The 22,292-nt window shown below is 40.7% G+C and overlaps 2 protein-coding genes across 4 annotated transcripts in view; one reads left to right on the top strand and one right to left on the bottom strand.

The window, feature by feature from the left end:
- Positions 1-209: 209 nt before the first annotated feature.
- c9h1orf53 (chromosome 9 C1orf53 homolog) lies at positions 210-7,126 on the bottom strand. Of its 2 annotated transcripts, none has more exons than XM_046856773.1 (3): positions 6,816-7,126; positions 2,946-3,047; positions 210-412 (listed from the first exon to the last, which is right to left on the bottom strand). In XM_046856773.1, exons 1-3 carry the CDS (start codon positions 7,098-7,100, stop codon positions 341-343), a joined length of 459 nt encoding a protein of 152 aa, XP_046712729.1. In that variant the 5' UTR covers positions 7,101-7,126; the 3' UTR covers positions 210-340. The 2 variants fall into 2 exon arrangements, with proteins under 2 accessions (XP_046712729.1, XP_046712730.1); XM_046856774.1 differs by lacking the exon at positions 6,816-7,126 and adding an exon at positions 5,832-6,788.
- A 1,911-nt stretch (positions 7,127-9,037) lies between these two features.
- The window catches only part of dennd1b (DENN/MADD domain containing 1B), a 100,501-nt gene continuing 87,246 nt past the window's right edge, over positions 9,038-22,292 (top strand). Inside the window, exons 1-2 of one of the 2 annotated variants that reach the window (XM_046857570.1) lie at positions 9,038-9,446; positions 12,813-12,877. In XM_046857570.1, the coding sequence (XP_046713526.1) occupies positions 9,430-9,446; positions 12,813-12,877 (82 nt within the window). In that variant the 5' untranslated portion in view covers positions 9,038-9,429. The remainder of the gene's footprint in view (positions 9,447-12,812; positions 12,878-22,292) is intronic. The other variant, XM_046857569.1, reaches the window with a different exon arrangement.

The raw sequence follows: 22,292 nt of genomic DNA, 5'->3' as shown, positions 1-22,292 counted from the left end.
TTCTGTCGTAACCAAATCCACACTCCGAGGCCTTCATGGGATTGAGGAACCACGAAGACCATCACCTGATGACATGAATCACAACGTGATTCACATCTTACAGATTCTAGGAGCGTGGGTTACACATCTGTGTGCACTATTTCATCATTTCAGATGGAGTGTAAGGCAAATGCACATTCAGTCCAAATAAGCACTCACAAAAAGACTGATTCAGTAACTATAAGGTTACACTGTATTACATTAATGAGATCTGTGAACGCTTCTTCGGTATATCGAGTCCTTTGTTTTGATCTCGGCTTCTTCCACGTTTATTTTACAACAGATGTTTTTTTCAAAATTACTATACATAAAAGGCGGAGTTGAATGTTTTCTTCTTAGAAGAGTCCTTCACGTTAATCTGACCATACGGACACTGTAAAAAAAAAAAAAAAAAATTACGTGAGAAATATTAACATTGATCAATCAGGTCAAAATTTTATGTGTAGTGTTGTATAGCTTTAAAAAGTACATTGTAATAAGCTATATATTCCTTTATAATGCATAATATTTATATGCACATACACTATATGGACAAAGGGGCATGGACACCTGACTATTACATTCATATCTGCTTTTTGAACATCCCATTCCACATTTGCTCTTATAATAACCTTTCATAATAATAAGATTTTTTACTAGATTTTAGAGTTTAGATAGTCAGATACCGATGTAAGGGAGGTGAGGAGGCTTGAGGTACAGTCACCATTACAATTAATTCCAAACAGGGTTCGATATGGTTGAGGTCAGAGCTCTATACCAGAGATCTTCCACTCCAACGCATGCAAACCATATCTTCATGGAGCAGGCTTTGTGCACAAGGGCATTGTGGAACAGTTTGAGCCTCCTAATTCAAGTGAAGGGAAATTTCATGGTCCTGAATCCAAAGACATTCTATAAAACTCACTATAAGTTTGTGGGAACATTTTGGGGAAGAGTGGAACATCAGCTGTTCCAAAACTTTTCGTCTGTATTAGAAAGCCATATTCATGTTTTTCTCTGCTTGACAGTTTGTGACCATACAAATTTGTACATCTTGTATAAGAGCAGTTAAGATTTGGTGCTTTGAGTACCAAAATCACAATTCTCTGATACTGACCACTGGATGTTCAACATGGCACCTCATTGCAAAGAACTCTAAAACTAAAAATGAGTTACCGTACAGTGGCCAGGGTCATACAGAGGTTTTCCAAGATGGGTCCCACTAAGAACAGCCCTTGCAAAGGGTCCATCAAAGAAGTGCTGTGCATCAGGTGCAGAAGCTGGAACAAGTCGGTTCGCAAGGCCGTCATCCCAGAAGGAAACCTCTTCTAAGACTGGTTCTCAAGAAAGCCCAAAAAAAATTTTCTGAAGACAACCTTTCAAAGAGCATAAATTACTGGAACTATGTCCTGTGGTCTGATGAGACTAAGATTAACTTGTTTGAAACAGATGTTGTCCAGCTACACCTTGGTGAGGAGTACCAAGAATATTGTCTTGCCTACAGTCAAGCATGGTGGTGGTAGCATCATGGTCTGAGGCTGCATGAATGCTAAAGGTACTTGGGAATTGCGGTTTATTAAGGAAAACATGGATTTCAACATGTACTGTGACATTTTGAAGCAGAACATTGCTTCAGAAACTGGGCCAAATGGCAGATTTCCAACATGAAAATGACCCTAAACCATCACCCCTCCACCAAAATGCTTGAAAGATCGTTGGAGGTGTTTTTGCTGAATATGCAGTGTTTGTTTTATTGCCAGATATGGTGCTTGGTCATTACAGCAATACAATTCCACTTTGGTCTGTCCAACAGACATTATTCCAGTTTTTTTGGATTGTTCAGATGCATCCTTGAGTTACATCAGAGTCTGAGCTGTAACTCAGTCTTTGACAAAAATCGTGGTGAAACTGCTGGGAGTTTAGATAGTCAGATACCGATGTAAGGGAGGTGAGGAGGCTTGAGGTAAAGTCACCATTACAATTCATTCCAAACAGGGTTCGATATGGTTGAGGTCAGAGCTCTATACCAGAGATCTTCCACTCCAACGCATGCAAACCATATCTTCATGGAGCAGGCTTTGTGCACAAGGGCATTGTGGAACAGTTTGAGGCTCCTAATTCAAGTGAAGGGAAATTTCATGGTCCTGAATCCAAAGACATTCTATAAAACTCACTATAAGTTTGTGGGAACATTTTGGGGACAATTCCACTTTGGTCTGTCCAACAGACATTATTCCAGTTTTTTTGGATTGTTCAGATGCATCCTTGAGTTACATCAGAGTCTGAGATGTAACTCAGTCTTTGACAGAAATTGTGGTGAAACTGCTGGGACGTCCACTCCTGGAAAGATGTCTTGATGTGGATGCCTTGAAACTGTCTTAAATGTAAGCCACTTGTGAATAATCTTCCCCACTGTAGAATGATGGATGTTAAATTTTTTGGAAATGGCCTTATAACCCTTCCCAGAATGATGGGCAGCGACAATTAGTTATTTAAAGATTACTGCTGATGTCATTCCACCTTGGCATTGTGTGAACACACAACTAAATGCTCCAGACCAGCAAACTTGGGCTTTTATAGAGGTGGACACACTTGCTGATGTATTTGTTTACGGCGCCTGGCAGCTACTTAGCTTCTTAATTCTCTTAATTAAGGTGCTCTTCGATTTTTACACATGGCTTCAGTTTTATTTTTGTGAATTAATAGGGTGTATTTATCTATTTAGAAGATAGACCAGATTATATTTATTATGTCCTGATACTGTATATAAAACCATAGAATACAAAGACAGTGACTTTCTTTTTGTATATCTATATATAGGTATAGTATGTGTGTGTGTGAGGGGGGGTTTTGTGTGTGTCTCCAAATTCAGACAGCTCCTAAATCCTGCATGGGCTGTAGGCTGACTTACTGAAAACAGGACTTACATGCCTACATGCGCTTCCACAGCATCTCCCCCTTTCCTTATGGGCAACCTCTGTGAACACCATGTAGCCGGATACCGGGTCTGTGTACGTTGTTTTCCCAGCCTGCAAATGAATAAAACATTCATGACATCCTCCACGGACAACGGCTGCATATGTGCACAGGGAATACGGAATACCGTCACGCTGCTTTGCTTTTTTTGGGGGTGGTGGGGGGTTTCGTCATCTCGTGAGAAACGCACAGGTCGCTGTTATTTGCTTTTGTGCTCACTATTTTGGTGATAAGAATAGAAAAAGAAACGAGGAGTGATTTGAGAAGAAATCTTTTAGTAAAATCAACGTATTTAGATGGACAAGACAGTAAAACGAGTGGTATATTATCGGTGAACCGTTTGACACGTTCCGCGTTGTTGTTTGGGGGTTACATCATGCGAAAGAAAATATGCCAAGGAACGAGTGTTTCAATATTTACACCCGTTTTCGTTTCACTCAAAATACCGTCTAATGAATGTGGAAATGTTTTTGTTTGAAACCTTTTGAGGAAAAAAACTCAATTTAATGCTCGTCATTGATTTCTCACTCAAGTCATTAAAGTCAGTAGAGTCATGAGAGTCGTCTTCGGCAGGTAAACGCCAAAGAGAGGTTTGCTTTAAGGACCACAAATATTTACAAGTGCTCTCTGAAAAAAATCTTTTCAGAAGAGTGGAGGTCCTAGTGTCCTGACACAAAGCATAGCTCAAGATCTGCATAGGGCCAGATTCATAAATAAATGTGGTATTTTGCATCACCTCACATTTAGTTTTATGTGGAGAAATCTGAGGAGCTTGTGATACTCTACAGAAGGGGAAAAAAATCAATCAATAAATATATTGAGGTAAATGAGATTTTGCTGTTAATAAGGAAGGTTATAGCAGTATCTCAAGCAGCAGGGAGTGTTTTAGGGGGTTGGTGATTGACACCGCTAGTTTCCCTGGATGCCTTTCACCTTGCTAACAGTAAATCTAGGCTCAGTTTGTACACTAGGTAAATGAGGTTATACGTCTCAAGAGGCCCATGTATGCTGCCGGGTCCAAACACCTACAAACTCATTATAACGACAAGAACTACACATTCATACATGCGGAGGAGACAAAAAAAGCTGTTGACACTTATATTCTACAAGATACCTGCTTGGTCATTAAGGGGAAACAATAAAAGGGTTGCTGTAAAGTGCTAAACAGGTTTCAAGATGAGGAGGAATTGCAATTAGGACCATTAGGGATGCGGCAGCTCTGTGGTCCATCTGATCTAAAGACCATGAGTTCAAATCCCAGGTCTGCCAAGCTGCCACTTGTGGGCTCTTAACCCTCCGAATGCATGTATATATGATAATTATATGCCACCTAGCAAGAAGGTGTCTACTAAATGGAAACCTTTTCAGAGATTGATAACCTCAATTATCTAACAAAACCTTAAAAACCTGTACACAGAAATCTGATTTTTTCAGCCATTTTTGGTTCTTCTATAAACTGTTCACAAACTGCACACAATTGTATCAGATGTCTTCAGATGCAGTTGCATCCAATTTTCTATGGGAACTAGAGGACCTGAAAGCCAACTCCATGATAATATGCTTTACATGGGTTGGAAGATCTTGAGTTTTCTGCTACAGAGCTCTGACCCCAACCCTATTGGGATGATTTGAAACTCTGGCTGCAACCTAGGCCTTCTAATCATACATCAGTACCTGAAATGCCCTCGTTTCTGAATGACCCACATCTAAAACATCTGTAAAATCTAGTTGAACATCATTCGACATTTGTGAAAACTGGACAAGTGTGGCAAAGCAAACTTCCTTGTTTGACTCTTAAAGCAGTTTAATAGCTTGCACATTTCCCTGTCATTATTAAACTGCTCATGGCCTGTTGCTGCACTCTGACATTTAAACTCATGCATATTGAAGTGAGCCGAACGATGCATTCGCAATTGATTACCAATGACTGATTTGATCCAAAATGAACCACTTCATTCTCCATTCTGAGAGAATCAAGTGATGCACACCAATGTGACCCGACATGTAAAAATGACGAATTGAATTTTAGTTAAAGGAACATGTGCACCATAAATTCAGAGCAAGTAGATTGATGCAGTTTGACGCTCAGTGCAATGTTCTGCTGGGAAACCTTGGGTCCTGGATGCTAATTTGACCTTACCACCTAACTAAACACTGTTGCAGACCAAGTATATCCCTTCATGGCTACAGTACTAATGGCCTCTTTCAGGGCAATACCGTTCCCGGACACCAGGGGTGTTTCTAGCCTTTTTTGGCACCCTAGGCAAGATTTCTATTGTCGCCCTCCCAACACAATGCTCTATAATAAACACATTTAATAATCATAGCAAAATTAAAGTATGTAAACAAATACTGAATGAAACTTTAGCAAAACTTTAATAATTTATATGTGCAAGGGCAGCATTGGGGAAGGTGGTGCTCACTGGTGCCACCCCCAGATATGTCCTAGTTAGCTTATGCCTAGAAATTTTGCTGCCTTCCACACAGTCCAATTGGGCAAAATGTTGTCTTTCTTCATGGACACCCCACCTTATAACTTAAAGAACTTAATGGATCTGCTGGTTACTTCTTGTCACCTGATACCCCAGCAGCCCTTTGGGGTTTTTTGTAAAGTCTATGCCTTGATTTGAGCTGATTTAATGCACAAGTGGCACTGATATATATCCGGTTGTATATCCTGGTATATGATCATTGCCCTGTAATATGACTATTCAGTGTTAATTGTTGTTAAAATGGTTTAGATATTTCCCTTTCAATGGCCATTGATTTGAAACAAAAAGATAAAAGAAGAAATTATATCTAAGTTCATTGCCGATGTCTTTGCCGATTTCACGTACCACGTGAACCGAAGCAGCGTCGCACGAACGTCTGTGAAAATGGCACTCGGAAGTTCGCAAGCCTCGTTTCGTAAGGAGTTTATAGAAGCGAGAACGCCAACTTCGGCTGTGACAAGTTCCAAGGCCAGGAGTGCCTGAGGCATTTCTGTGACACACCATTTCACATGCCATCTCGGTGCTCCATTGTGAAGCTGGCACAGGGGGTAACGGCTCTTCTGTAACTCCTTTTCTGCCATAAAGTTTGAGCACGAGATCAAAAAATACACCTTGTGACAGCCGCAAGGTCTCTTTGAGGTGAGGTCCAAAATGGCGCTTTAATAAATATCGTGTTGAAAATTGCACGGAACTGCGTTCCCAACGTGACCTAAAAGTAATACGAGGTCTTTATTTGACCAGAATGGCAACCTCATATTTAGCTTTCTAGTAGAATAAACATAAGGAACTAATGTTGTAGTAATTGAGATTTTCTTTTTTAGGTCTCAACCATATTACGGTCTCAAAATGGACATCGGTGGGTCGTGCCTCTCACACCTAGTCCTTCAGTGGTCTCCTACGTGCCCTAATCCACCTTTTAATACCATCAATATTATAGAGAAACACAGCTGGCTTTACTTTAACACATGATGTGATGGCTGACATCTGATTGGCTATTGGAAAAAAATGGCTATTGACATGAATATTTCTACAAAGACTCATTCCCATTAGTGTGGAAATCGTATCTACTGTTTCCCTGGACATATTCTCTAATGAAATATAGAAATATTTGATTTGCTGATCAGATAACTGGATACCTCCAGCAGGTGTACAGGAGTTTCTCAGAAAGTGGGCGGTGCTTAAATGGATTGTGGAGTCATCAATCCCCACTAGTAGCTACACAGTTCCCAAATGTAGCTACATTTGACACAAAAACGACTCCCCTGAATGTGTCTAAAGCACTAAAGTCCTCGCAGAGTTTCTCGTCGAGGACTTAAGCCGAGCCTTTACCTCGCACGCGTCCTTGTGAAGGTTATAAATGAGTCTTTCCTGCTCAGAAAGCGAGCCTTCCGCCGGTATTTGATTCTCTGTGCTTCCTGATCTCCTCTGCGTTTCACGCGCATGCCGCGAGACCAGTTCCTCAATAGGGGAGTTTCCGCTGCAAACGCGTGCTGACATTCTGATTTGGTATTTACGGAGCTTCGCGGGATTGCACAGAGCTTGCCTTGCCTTGTAGAGTCCTTTAAAAAGAAACATTCCGTCCCCTGTATGTGACTCGAACAGCTCTGTAAACATTGCATACCGGAAGTGGGTTTTAACCAATAGGAAGAGAGATAGAACCGAGGCCCATGGCTGGAAGGAGTGCCTGGAGATGTAGTGCTCAAGAGGAAAAATGCTTGAGTGCAATACAGGAAAAAGGGCTAAATCAGTGACTTTTCAAACCCTTTGAGCTCAGGGGTGTCTCTTCCTCTTTTCCTGCATGTAGCATCACGTCATATCACGGTTCCTCATATTTTCTCACAAAAGGGAAGTCTTTACTCCCCTGACTATTTCAGCTCTTCGGCTATTACTGTCACCGACTTTTCCCTTTCCGTCGCCGCGTCGAACTCGATATAAGCAAAACAGTATGGGCCAAAACCATTGGCTTTGATATCGACTCGTTCCCCTTTTGCTCGTCTAATAAACCTTATAAATCGTTATTCTGTTTCATGAGTGATGTCACCAGAGGAAGTCTTCGGCTCTTCACTGGCATCTCTTTAAACCATGTTTTGGTCCATCTAAAAGGCGTTTGCATAAATTGAAGTGAAAGACACCAGAGATGTTCTTCACCGGCTTGTCTTTTCAATACTGGCTTGTGTTCAAAACAGGTTCTGATTCATCTTAAAGGTGTACAGTAGGGTTGAGGTGAAAGACACTCGAGATGTTCTACAACGGCTTCTCTTTCGAACCAGGTTCCGGTTCATCTTAAAGATATTCAGCAGAGTTGAATTGAAAGATGTTCTTCACTTGGATTGACTTAAGATGTTCTTCACCAGTTTGTCTTCAAACCAAGTTCTGGTTCATCTTAAAGATATATAGAAGAGTTGAATTGAAAGATGTTCTTCACTTGGATTGACTTAAGATGTTCTTCACCAGTTTGTCTTCAAACCAGGTTCTGGTTAATCTTAAAGGTGCTTAATAGGATTGAGGTAAAAGACACTAGAGATGTTCTTCACCAGCTTGTCTTTAAATCAGGTTCTGGTTTATTTTAAAGGTGTTCAGTAGGTTTGAGGTGAAAGACATTTAAGATGGTTTTTATCTGCTTGTCTTCGAACCAGGTTCTGGTTTATCCTAAAGGTATTCGGTAGAGCTGAAGTGAAAGACACTTTAGATGTTCTTCCCCGGCATGTTGCATGTTTCCAGCTTTGGGTCACACATTTAGAGAAGAACCACATGCTGAATGAGTTTGAAAATCAGGTGTCCATACATTACATAGTTGTATGTTTTTGGTAAAAGAGCTGACAGAAAGTCAATGAGGCCACATCACTGATCCTCTCTCTGAAAATGTCCCTCATGTCAGTTAGAGGCTTCTCCATAGTAGGTTTTGGTGTTAAAAACATCTATCATCTTTATTCCTAACAGTCATTGACTTGAATCATTTCCCCAGATGATTAAAACCAAAACCACTGAGTGGGTGGTGTGTGAAGAGGTCCCATTTCCTTCTGAGAACCGCAAGAACTTCCTGATATTTGCATGCATGTTTTATGCATGCTCATCTTGCATGCTTGCTTGAAAACACACACACACACACACACACACACACACATACGCTTCACTACTACACAGGGTCTCTGGTGTGTCCTGTAGAGGATTCCTCGGAATGTCACCTGCCCTGTCAGGACACGCCAAAGTTCTGCAAAGGAAAACGTACCTAAGGGAATCTTATCTATTATTTTTAATCCTTCATCTCTTTCATTTTCTTTGCTTTCTTATCCTGAGTTTTTCCACTTCTAGTTCCTTCTTTTCTTTTCTACCTTTTCAGATTCTTTTTTTTTCTACCTGAGCATTTTACTTCTTCTTTCCCATTCTTCAGAGTCTTCTTTCTTTCTTTTATCCTTAGTCTTTTTCCCTTTCTTTTCCCATCTTTTTTCTTTTTTCCTCTATTTCTTCTTAGTTTTCATCTTTTCTCCTTAATATTTTCAATTATTATTATTATTATGATGTTTTTATCCTTTCCTAGTTTTTCTTTTCTGTCCATTTCCTTCCCTTTTTTTCTGCCTTTCTTTTTCCACATGCTCACATTTTATCATCAAACACCCCCCCTCTCCCCCTCAGCGCATCGTGCGCGTGCAGGAATCGCTGCGGCTTTCACGAGCTCTCTGTCAAACATCGCGCGTGACGTCACGCAGCGTAGCGTCAGGCTGTGCTTCCTGGTGCTCAGCAGAGGAGAAGTGAAACCCTGCGAGCTGAACTTCTCCACAAGACGCGCAGGTCGCGGGGGGAAGAAAGATAGAATATATAATAAAAAAAAAGAAAATAAAAGGAGAGAAAGGATGGTGTGAAATGTGCCTCAGGTGGCCGGGGAGATAGAGAGCTCGGCGGTGTTGTTGGACGGTGTTCAGAGGCGCGTCGCCATGCTGTAGCCATGGACAGCAGAACACGGTGAGGAGAACCGCTGCTCACTTCCTAATGACTCCGAGCGCTTCGCGTTGTTTGTTTGTTGTTTTATGTTTATTTGTTTGTTCCTTATTTCCGGTAACAGCGGAAGAACCCCCCTTCCCGGGGGACGAGAGGGGACAGGGCTTAGAGGAAGAGGAGGAGGGGGGCTTTTAATAAACCCAGTTTCTGCACAATTCGCCATAACGCTCAGTTTCTAATGAATTAAAACCTATTAGCGGTGCAGGTGCGGTTAGCAGGCTAGCAGGATTAGCACTCAGGCTAATAGTAGCGCCGTAGCTCCAGTGCAGAGCTAAAACATTAGCTTTATTAGCATGAAGTGCAACTGTGGCCTGGCTCACCTGCTTCCTAAAGAGGGGGGAGAGGGGGGAGAGGGGAAGTCAAACATACAGGAAGCCACAAGTGGTTATTATTATTAATAATAATAATAATAATAATAATAATAATAATAATAATTATAATAATATACTACTAATAATAATATTTTAACCTTATTGTTTTGCGTTTCCTTCGTTTCCCCTCTTTTCCTTTTCATTAACATCATTCTTTCATTGGTCTTTTCACTTCTGTTTTCTTTCTTTCTTTCTTTCTTTCTTTCTTTCTTTCTTTCTTTCTTTCTTTCTTATTAAATAAATATTTTCCTTCATAGTCCCCTTTTCTTTTCTGTCTCATTTTAGTCTTTCCTATTTCTTTCTTTCATATCAAAGGAAGTATTTTTATTTTATTTTCCTATTTTGTTTTCCTCATTCCTTTCTTTCTTTCTTTCTTTCTTTCTTTCTTTCTTTCTTATTAAATAAAGTTTTTCCTCCATAGTCCCCTTTTCTTTTCTGTTTTATTCTTAGTCTTTCCCATTTCTTTCTTTTCCTATCATAGTCTCAGTCCTTTTTTTTCTTATTCCTATTTTGTTTTCCCATTCCTTTCTTTCTTCTTTCTTATTAAATAAAGTTTTTCCTCCATAGTCCCCTTTTCTTTTCTGTTTTATTCTTAGTCTTTCCCATTTCTTTCTTTCATATCAAAGGAAGTATTATCCTTCAGTCTTTTCTTTTCTTTTCTTATTCCTATTTTGTTTTCTTTCTTTCTTTCTTTCTTTCTTTCTTTCTTTCTTTCTTTCTTATTAATAATTTCCCTTTTATTCCCTTCTTTTTAACTAACCTACTTACTTATTTACTTACTTGATTATTTGTGTACTCTGCTTCCCACCCACCCCAAAACCTTTCTTTTCTGTGTCCTGGTTCACTCTCTTGCTCGTGGGGGTGGGGTGGGATGTAATTTGTTCTGAAAGCACCACCAGTGGAAAGTTTGTAGTCAGGAAGCCACAAGTACTTAAAAATAATCATCATCATCTTCATTCAAACTCACTCTGTCATATGGCGAGTAGATGTGATGTTTACAGAGACTCGTGGATCTTCTTTGTCTGAGTTTGTTGCTTGTCAGCACTTCTTTATCTCTCTGTCAGAAACCGGTTCTGTGTTTTTCTACACTGTATTTAAACACCTGACCATCACATGTGCCTTTTTCTTTTTTTTTGGTCCTATTTCCTTTGTATTGCAATTATACTAACCTCCACTTTCCCACAATTAGTTCAGTCGTGAAATTTCCTCTGTACTAAATATTCCACAGTCGACTGTTGGTGGTATTATAACAAAGTGGCAGCAACTCAGCCACGAAGTGTGAGACCACGTAAAATCACAAGGCGCGTAGTGCACAAAAGTCACCAACTTTCTGCAGATTGAAGAGCTACAGACCTTTAAACTTCATGTGGCCTTCAGATTAGCTGAAGAACAGTGCGTAGAGCTTCATGGAATGGGTTTTAATGGTGGAGCAGCTTCATCCAAGCCTTACATCAACAAGTGCAATGCAAAGCACCGGATACAGTGGTGTAAAGCACCCAGTCACTGGACTCTAGAGCAGTGGAGACGTGTTCTCTGGAGTGACTAATTACGCTTCACTGTCTGGTAATGGATGAAGTCTGGGTTTGGCGGTTGCCAGGTGAACAGTACTTGTCTGACTGCATTGTACCAAGTTTAAAGTTTGGTGGAGGGGATTATGATGTGGGGTGGTTTTGGGGAGTTTGGTTCGGCCCCCTTAGTTCCAGTAAAAGGACTTTTAATGCTTCAGCGTGCCCAGACATTTTGGACAATTTCATGCTCCTAACTTTGTGGGAACAGTTCAGGGACGGCCCGTTCCTGTTCCAACATGACTGCACACCAGTGTACAAAACAAGATCCATAAAGACATGGATGCACAAAGTCCTGACCTCAACTCGACCTTTGGGATGAATATATAAACACACACACTAATATATATATATATATATATATATATATATATATATATATATATATATATATATATATATATATATATATATAATATAATATATATATATTACACACCAGAAAGTCCAGGAAGCATTGATTGAGGACCTTTTTTAAATTATATTATATTCTTTGCAGATGAAGGTTGCAAGAGAAAAAAGTGTGGAAAATGCACCGTACTGTTGATGGCACCCAAAACGCCAGTGACAAGCAGAATTACTTGTGTTTCTCAAGTACCGATTCCATAGTGGATATTGTTTTGCTTTGAGATTTAAAACCCTGGGAATTGATGATAACTTTGCAAAACACACACCGACTTCTTGATTTAACTTGTTAAACATTACGGCGTACCCTTTCCCTGCTAAATCCTTTACCGTCCCAGTACCTGGTATCGGATTCAAACTATAGCACCGCTCTGGGATGGATATTTTCGGCGGCGTGTGGATTTTTCTCGATCCAGCTGCGTCTTGAAAACCCAGTAACGTTGCCTCACCTTGACACTTGTACCGTCACGACACCCACTACTGTGCTACTACGAGTGTCACCGCTGTGCCGAGGATAGTCTCAGCATCAGGGTAACTTTTCTGGCCACGAGTTTCAGGATCGCAGGCTGAATGGCTCATTTCCATAGCTTCTGAGCCGGATTGAAGGATCTGTGAGACTGCAAAAAAAGCTCTGTTGCTGGTCATCCCCAGTGTATTCAAATAACGGTGAATGAATGAACTCCAATCAACGGGTAAAGAACGTGGCCAAAGGTTTGTTGACACTATGATACCCATATGCAGTTTTTGGAAGAGCTCACTGCAGAGACCTCCTCAGCCCTACAAGTCCTTTTTGAGATGAACTAAAACCCCAGACCGAACCCTAGACCTCTTTGCCTCTTCATGATTAAGACCTGATCTCTCTAATACTCTTGTAGCTGAATAAACACGAATCTCTACAGCCACAGGATCTTGCTGTAAGACTTTTTGCGACTAGACATAATTTGCTAAACATTATTCTAAATTTGTGCGTCTGCTTTGATTTGTCGCAGTGAGAATCCAGATCGGACGTTTGATTTGGTGCTGCAGGTGGCATGCCCGTCATCCGAAAATGAAGGTGAGTCATGAGTTCACTTTCTTTGTGCACTTGTTCTTCTCCTGACCGGTTCTGTTCAAAGTCCTCTTACACATGTTTTAACAGAATAGACCTACAGGGGAGATTGTTCCTAATCCAGATATTTAAGCCGTATGTGTTCCAACATTGGAATTTGTACCCTTGAAATCTTCCCATTAGATCCCTTGCTCCCCTCACCTGATCCCACAGCATCATAGACACCATAAGCACCTCTGTCCTTTTTAGCTTTTGAATGCCGGATTGCACTAGACTACATGAACGCTTCCTGTTTAGAGCGTGAATAGTGTATTTTTCAAATTCCTGCCATATGTGAGAGTCTGTACAATACAAAATTTATCCCTGCTACTGGTTCATCAAGATCTTGAAGGTATCTATAAGTCAGATTTCTCAAAGCAGTGATCTTTCTTCAAATGTACAAAAGTTCTTTAGGTGACCCTTTTCTTTAATAGAGTAAAAAGCTGGTATTTCTATCGAGACCCAGGATTTAAATCCGTAGTTTATTTTGTTATGGTTGAATTCAGGGTCGTTTGCACACAACTGAAATGTTTGTAGTTTTTGGCTCAAATCCAGATTCTGCTCTCATCATATTTCGTCGTTCATTACTGAGATTTCAATAGATGATCTACTTTTCCCTTATCCGTCAAATCAAGAGCTACGTAACACCGAGCTAAGGACCAAATGAAGTCGTCCTAGCTACATAAAGTGCATTGTGCACAACCGATTGCAAACAGACAATCCAGTGCAGGACAGATACCAAAAGTATTGGTATAATCGATCTGTCTGTCTGTGTGTCCGCATGTCTTTGTTTGTCTTTCTGTCTCTGCCAGTTCTCATGTGTAAGTCTATCATTCTGTCTGTTGGTCTATACCTCTGTCTTGGTATCGATCAATCTGTCTTTATCTTTTCGCTTATCTATATGTCAAAATGGGTGGCGCTATAGACATGGATGTGTATGTATTGTATATACTTTGAGCCTAGTGGGTTTGACTCACTGCATGCTTAATAACACTTCTCCTGGAAGTGGGAAGTCGGAACTTGAAAATCACGTCATTTTAACCGCCGCGAATTTGACGTTTGCTGCTTAGTGTAGATTTACCCTCACTCGCTGAATTTCCCAAGCTGCAAGTTGGAGGTGGGAAGTTACGCCTAAGTGATCAGTTGACACACATTCGAGAACTTCCCGAGAACTCGGAATGTCCTGAGATTACTTTCATACTGGTACTGGTGTAGGGAGAGGAGACCTAGAGTGCAATCAGCATTCCAAATTATCCTAATAAGTTGGAGGTCAGAGCTCTATAGCAGGCCACTCAAGATCTTCCAACCCTTGTAGAGCATATCTTCATGGAGCTTGCTTTGTGCACACTGTCATGCTGGAACCGGTTTTTTAGTTAAAGTGTAGGGAAAATATAATGCAACCTCAGTCAGGTGTTCCAGTATTTTTGGTGAAGCAGTGTGACTGTAATGTAGCGAGCTGGAGCTCTAACTACCATGTATCTGATTGCAGTTGTGAAAAAAAACTGTGTGAGAGAGAGTGTGTGAGAGAAAGAGAGTTTGAAAGAGGAGAAGAAATATGATATTGTTTTTCACACTGAACTCCATTCCGTTTATTCATGTTTCTTTTAATAGTGATGCCGGACATATAAGGAGGAACACAGGGTGTCAATCTATCGCTCAATAAAAAAAAAAAAAAAAAAGAATGTAAAAAATTTTTTTTATTTTGAAATGTCACGTGATGTTTTTAACCGTTTACAGTTACATGTAGAGTCGCTGGATGTTCACACCAAGTTATTTCCCCAAATCGGTTACTGTAAATAATAAACAGCTGATCCATTTTCCATTTGGAGTTAATAAGACAAACTGAAACGCGTAACAGAACCCGGGAAAAGCACAAAACACTTCTGTCAAGTGTCAGGAAACTTGCTGACTATCCCAAAGTGTTGGCACTCGACACTCGAGTCTCAGAAACTGCTACCATGGCAACATTTTCTTAGCCTGGTCATTATTCCTGTGTGTAGAAACAATAGGAAATGTGGCCAAAAGTATTGGGATACCCTTTCTGTCTGTTTATCTGTCTCTCTACATGTGTTTTTTAATTTTTTCTGTTTGTCTTTATGTCTTTGTCTGTCTGTCTGTTGGTCTCTCTCTCTCTCTCTCTCTCTCTCTCTCTCTCTCTCTCTGTGTCTTTGTATCAATCAGTTTGTTTTTTATCTATTTGCTATCTATCTATCTAGCTGTCTGTCTGTCTGTCTGTCTGTCTTGTTATATTTAGCTGTCTGTCTGTCTTGTTTTATTTAGCTGTCTGTCTGTCTTGTTTTATTTAGCTGTCTGACTGTCTGTCTGTCTTGTTTTATTTAGCTGTCTGACTATCTATCTGTCTATGTGTCTGTCTGTCTGTCTGTCTGTCTGTCTGTATTGTTTTATTTAGCTGTTTGACTGTCTGTCAAATAAACTATGTCTGTCTGTCTTGTTTTATCTGTCTGTCTGTCTGTCTGTCTGTATTGTTTTATTTAGCTGTTTGACTGTCTGTCAAATAAACTGTCTGTCTGTCTGTCTGTCTGTCTGTCTGTCTCTCTCTCTCTCTCTCTCTCTCTCTCTCTCTCTCTCTCTCTATCTATCTATCTATCTATCTATCTATCTATCTATCTATCTATCTATCTATCTATCACCATTGTGTAATGGAGTGTTTGTGCATGTTGTGCTAGCAGGAGAATTATGACTGTTCTTTTCCTTCATGTCAGAGTAGATTTTTGACTCTAAATAAATAACCAGTAGCACAGACACACCGCAAGTTTAATTACAGGTGCTCAGGACGCTGAAACAGTTTCGACATTGATATAAAAAGAACCAAAAACCCCAAAGATCACACTAATGCGCTCATACACAGGTACATATCCCGAAGACATTAACGTGGTGGTTTCTAATAAAGTACAATGTGTAATTGATGACGTGCAATATTTTTTATTAAATTTTTTTTAAGGGGAGTCCAATGCTTTGGAGCAGTCAGCATTTACTAAGCTTTCCGGGTTTCTGCGGAAAGCTTAGAGAGAGAGAGAGTTACTGTTTATCGCAGCTATAACGTATGTGCGAACGCGAACTAATTTGTCTGGCGGATGTTGGGCACCATTTCTAACCCCAAACTGTGAAAAAGTACGACGTTTTGTATGACTTCATTAAAGATTGAAATCTTTCGGCAAGTGGCGTGGATAGAATCACGCCGTTCTATAAAAAGAACTCACTCCGGCGGGTGGGGGGTGTAGGGAGGGTGGGGGCTCACGCGTCATGCCACGTCACGCCGCATCACACCACCCCAACGTCCATTATTATCGTATAACTGTTTAATTGGTCGAAAGTGTTGTGATGAGAGCTGACATTCGGTATACGGCTTTCCAAGCAGCTGAAGGCTTTTTTTCTTTCCCATCGCAGCAGCCATTCTGACTCATCACTTATTTTTAGAAGGTGTTTTCTTGTTTGTATGAACCTGCTGATGATCGGGCTGCTCTTGCTGATGCTCGGGCTGCTGTTAATAATATCATCCCAGAAGAGTGGAGTTTGCTTTAGGACTGCACCCTGGAAGCATGGTGCCACCACCACCATGCTTCACTATGAGAATTGTGTATTTGGATGGTGGTATTTTTAGTTTTTTTGTTTTTGTTTTTAAGACTATAACACATTTGGTAGATATTACCAAATGCTAGGATCTTAATATACACAATAGGAGCAAAAGTTTGTGGACACCTGACCATACGTTTGCTGAACATCCCATTTGTGGTTATAATAACCTCCATTCTTCAGGGAAGGTGTTCCACTAGATTTTGTAGCTTGACTCTCAGGTACTGATGTAGGAGATGGTTGGGAGGCCTGTTTTGCAGTGGGTTGAGGTCAAGACCTCTCTAGCATGTCACTCAAGATCTTCCACATGCTCTAACCCATGGAGTTGGAACAGGTCATGTTGGAACAAGTTTTGATCTGCTAGTTAATGTAAAAGGAAAAGTTCTACCACATCTGGCCAGAAAAGTGCAAAACATTTTGTTCATGTAGCGCAAGGCCCAGGTGGCCCACTTCAACGGCGAGCGTCACACTAACCGAAAAGAGGAAAGCGTTGCCTGTCCAGTCACTGACGTGAAAACGCTCAGGTCTCGCATAAGCTTCTAGACCACTTCCCCTATGCTCTGCTGAGGTTAGTCTCATTTCCTGACCCCCGGCTTTCAGGACTGCACTATTATCGCAACCAGATTAGGGGACTCTGAATGAAACTCTTATGCGGTTGTGCTCAAAAGTTTGCATACCCTGAAAGAAATGAACCATTTCCATTTATTAGGACAATATAACAACGCAAAAGAGTTTTTTTTTTTTTTGAAAGCATGAATTATCATATAGTAGTTTGACTCTTTTTCAAAACGGAATGATCTGAAATCACCCAAACAACCCTGATCCAAATATCCTTAAATGTTTGAATGCCATGTTATAAACACACAGGTTTAAGTGGTTATTAAAGGGAAGTTTCCACACCTGTGACTGACTGTAATTGCAATTAGTGTCTGGGCATAAATAGTCAGTGAGTTTCTCATCTTATGAGGTGATGCACTGACTTGACTGGATACTGCACCATGGGGAAGACAAAAGAACTTCCAATGGGCCTCCATAATAAGGTAGTTGAACTTTTATAAAGCAGGAAAGGGATATAAAAAGATCTCAACACCTGGAAATGCCAGTCAGTACTGTTCAAACTGTGATTAAAAAGGTGGAAAATAAGAGGTTCTGTTCAAAAGCCAAAAAAATTGCTAACACTGCAAGGCTAAATGTTTGTGGACACCTGCCATAGGATTCGTCTGTGCTTTTTGAACATCTGTCCCCATTTGCTTTTATAATAACCTCCACTGTTCTGGGAAGATTTTGAGGGCGCTCGTGGAGATTTGTGCTCCTTTACCCACAAAAACACCAGTTTCGGTTGAAGAAAAGCAGTTCGAAAGCATGAAACCGCCACCACCATGCTTCACTATGGGCATCCTTGGATATTGTGAATTTTTTATTTATTTATTTAATTAATTAGTATTTTTTTTTTTTAGTGTTTGTGGGCACATTAGAAATTCCCATTGCACATTCAGTCCACTTTTTCTCTTATAATACCCTCCACTGTTCTGGGTAACCACTCCAGATCCATACGTCCATCCAATACATACAGTATCGTCATAGAGTCGGCTTTGCGCATCATCATGCTGGAACAGGACCTTGTAGTTGAAGGGAAGGGGAAAAAAAGTGAAGGGAAAGCTGTACTGTTAGACGGCGAACACTTGGCCAGCTCTTGTCGAGCATGATTGGCATGCCTGCGCTTGGCTTTATAGAGCCATATTGATGTTTTTCCAAGCCCATGCCAAAGCGAGCAGAAGTTGCTGACTGTGCCAAGGTAGTAGGTGGAGACAGATGCTACCTGTCCTGTGTGCTCTTTTCATCCAAATTGCTCCCAGTAATAAAGCGGTAACGATCTGAAAAGTAATTTCACACCTAGAAGCTAGATACGATTATTATCCTTTTTTTACTACCTTTTGAATAAATATTGATTTATTGCCTCGATTTATGATGATTCGTTCCATCCACAGATCTCTGGTTTTGTGGGTTTGAGAATTTAGTTGCAAAGAAATATTTCTCTAAAATATAAATATATACGTATTTATGCCTCCTGTTATTGCTCGTGTTACGCAGACATTCTAATCATCTCATTAGCCTCAATTTTCTGCTAATTATTGTGTCCACGTTTTCTCTTATGAGAACCCCCACTCCTTTAGGAAGATGTTTCACTAGATTTTGGAGACTGCTTGTGGAGATTTGTAGCTCATTCAATTACAAGGGTGATGGTAAAGTCACACACAGCGATCCAGTTCATCCCAGTAGGGTTGAAGTCAGTGCTGTATAGCAGGCCATTTAAGATCTTCCAACCTATGCAAAGCATCTCTTCATGGAGCTGTGCACAGGGGCATTGTCATGCTGGAACAGGGTCGGGTGGTCCGTTCCATGCCACCTCATCCCTTTTGGTACAACTGAGTGCCTTCAAGTTTGCGGTAACAGTTTGGGGACAGTCGGGTGTCCCAATACTTTTGCTCACAAATCCCACCCATGTTCCTGAACCCTGCTCCCAGGAAATTCGTCTCATGTCTCATTTGGCTTGAGACAGAACTCGCAATCACTCTTGGCTTTGCATAATAACTACCACCCCCCCCAAAAGAAACAAAACAAACATCGTGTTTCGTCCCACGTCCGAGTTGTTTTTCCGAGTTTGCAATCAAGAATTCAAGGGGAATTTATTTATGGCCGTGTGCCTTTTTTTTTTTTTTTTTTTATTTTTTGTATGCACCAGAGAAAGAGACTTTTTGATGAAGAAGGCATCTGATGTGTAGATCAGACCCACGCAGCCGGTCCAAGTCACGTCCTGTTTGGAAGGCAACTTTCTTCCGCGACTGCTTCAGATACTTGGTTTTGTCACGACGAGAAATTCCGATCGTCAGACACCATCTTTCCTTACGTTGCGTCGAATTTTATTTGCTCGGAACCCGAGCGTTTCCTCATTCCCTCTCGCTCGCACTCTTTTTCTCCCGCTCTCCCACTGTGTTTTTTTTTTTTTTCATGCAGTTGCATCATCACAGCAGCTGTGTTCCTCAGACAGAAGCCTTGGATTTCTGCATTTGTATGGCGCTTTGTTGGACTTCGCGTTATTTAGTCTTTTACAAAACCAAAACGCACGTCCGCCAAATGCACCAGCGCTAAATACAACCCGGTTTATCAAGACCCCGAGACGTTTTCCACTCCGCCCCATCAAACACGTTTGTTTTAGTTTTTTTGTGGAAACATGAACGAACTTGTAAACAAAACCCGGCAAGCAAGTTACTCTTTGGTTTAAGCGCAAACACGTTTCGCGGATCTGACGCCAAGACCGGATTTGAAAAAATAAACAAGCTAACCGTCATCAGCTCCTGTTTCTATGACAACAACAAAAAAAATGAAGCGTAGGTTAGCTGGGGTGTATGGATACACCAGAATTTATATTTTTACTTACTTACACCGTGCCTGTGCAAAAGTATTTACCCCCCATCATGTACTCCGTACCACGGGTTTTACACGGGTTTGGTTCAGTTTTCGGACAGTTTTGGGGGCCGGAAGAAATACCAAGCACAAAATCAACAGTTAACAATTTTAAATAAAATGCCTGCTTGGTTAAATTATATATAAATAATATTTGATTAAAGTGAAATAGAGAATTATTTTTATTTTAATAAATCGAATGAATGCAATATACTTTTTTCTTTTAATTGATTAAGTAATTGATTAAGTTGCTTTTGGGTTATACAGATGTGTATATGGTGGTGGTGGTGGTTGTGTGGTGGGTGGGGATTCTTGAAGCTGAACATAAAACGCTACAGAATCCATAGTGTTCCAACACTAAGTGATCATTGGTTTTATGTTGGGAAATATTTTGTATGAAATAAAATGTTTGCAAAAGTATGCAACACCCCATTTTAATATTTGGTAGAGTCGATCTTTTGGTGCATTACGTCTTTTGGGATATGGATTTAGCAGCTTCTGTACATGTTGGCATTGCAGTGTTTTTTGGCCCGTTCTTTTTGGTAGCTTCTTCCGATTGGCCAGGGGGCGCTTACGCATGGCAATTTTCACACAGTACTATAGATTTCCAGTAGGATTAAGACCAGGATTTTAAAGTACAGGACATCGTTTTTTTTTTTTTTTTTGGTTCTTGAGCAATGTCACTTTAGCCTCGTGCTCGGGATCGATGTCTGACTAAAAGGTTAATTTCCTCTTCAGCAGACTGAAGCTGGTTCTCTTTAGTATAGTATTAGTATTTCCCTATATATTTTTTTTCTCCACCCATTCTTTTCATTTAGCCTGGTCCTTGCTGATCCGAACATCCACACAGCATGTCGCTCCCATCACCATTCTTCACTGTCGGGAGGGTGAGTTTTGGCTCAGCGCTCTGAATTATGGCCAGAAACCTCTAGCGTGGTCTCATCTGACCACAAAACCTTTTCCCACTTCACAGCTGAGTCACTTTCAGGCTTTCAGATGGTACTTTCTGGGCTTCTTCCTCGCCCATCCTCCCATCCGGGCCAGTATTCCGGTTGCGCTCTTGATTTTTTAGACTGGTGTTTTGAATGCTTGGATATGATTTTCAACCTACTCTATGGATGTTGCCTTCAGATTTTCCGCAGAAAATGTCAAATTTAACAAAAGTGCATCTCAGTGGTAAGATGAATTATTATTGTTATTATCCACACCTCAGTGTTGAACCACTTGCGCAAGCAAGACATACAATCAATTCATTAAATCTTGCGTCCCGACACTTTTTTCTGACTTGCAGCATTTAAACCAAAAAAAAAAAGAAATTCGAACGTCCTATATTTAATCTGATGATATTTACTTACATATTGGACTAAAGTAACTCTTCTCTTGTTCAGCTTTTGCACTGATATTGACACGTCCACGTAGCTCTTCACCACGATCAAGAAGAAAAGCAGTTCTAAAAGCATGATGCCGCCACCACCACGCTTCACTCTAGGGAATGTGTTCTTGGATATTGAGATGTGGGGTTTTGTTTTGTAAGGATGACCCAGATAATTAAATTATGGAAATAATATTTTAATCCGAATGCTAGGGCATCCCAATACAGTATGTTTGTGGACGCCTTCTGTAAGATCTGAATCCTATTCTTTTGAAGAACCTCCACCCTTCTGTGAAGACGCTCCACTAGATTCCTGGAGGCCTGGGGTGCAGACAGCGTTCCAATTTATCCTAATCAAGCCCTATAGAAGGCCAATCGAGATCTTCCGACGCACATAAACCATATCTTCATGGCTGAAGCGAAGGACGGATGTCCTACTATCGCGTATAAAGAAACGCCTCCAGACGCACGTCCCAAAAAGTCACGTCCCAATAGTTTTGGACGTGCAGCGTTCACCCGCTAGATGAAGAACACCCCCACAAAGCCTTTGCATCGCTTTAAATTTATATACGTGCAACACATCACGTTCCTCTGACTCCTTCGCACCAGTATATTCCGCGCTGACAGTTAGGCGTAACGCTAACACAGCCACTCTGGAGCAATTGACGTGACTCCTCTCAGGTTCTTGAACCTTTGTGATTCTCTCAAACAACTCCTACACTGACATCGGAAAGGCCTAGAAAGAGCGTACAAGCACGGCTTATTATAGAGCTCGGCGTCAGCGAGCGGAGCAGCCGGGCTCATTGCAGCATGTACAGTGGATCTGAAAAAATAAAACAATGTTAAAATGACAGGTTTTTTGAAAAAAGAAAAGTCTTGTCAGCGTTTTTTTTTTTTTTTTTTTTTTTTTTCCGACCTTAGTATGAATTTATAATGTGAAAATTTTTTCTT

The sequence above is a fragment of the Silurus meridionalis genome, chromosome 9 (genome assembly GCF_014805685.1).
Source record: "Silurus meridionalis isolate SWU-2019-XX chromosome 9, ASM1480568v1, whole genome shotgun sequence".
Taxonomy (NCBI): domain Eukaryota; kingdom Metazoa; phylum Chordata; class Actinopteri; order Siluriformes; family Siluridae; genus Silurus; species Silurus meridionalis.
The sequence above is the reverse complement of the archived record's forward strand: the minus strand, read 5'-3'. Positions and strand labels throughout refer to the sequence as shown.

Coding starts and splice junctions, on each gene's coding strand:
- c9h1orf53 (XM_046856773.1), bottom strand. CDS start 7,100: ATGTTTACAGAGCTGTTCGAGTCACATACAGGGGACGGAATGTTTCTT. Junction 3,048..6,815: donor TTCACAAGGACGCGTGCGAG/GTAAAGGCTCGG, acceptor ATTCATTTGCAG/GCTGGGAAAACAACGTACAC. Junction 413..2,945: donor GTGGAAGCGCATGTAGGCAT/GTAAGTCCTGTT, acceptor TTTTTTTTACAG/TGTCCGTATGGTCAGATTAA.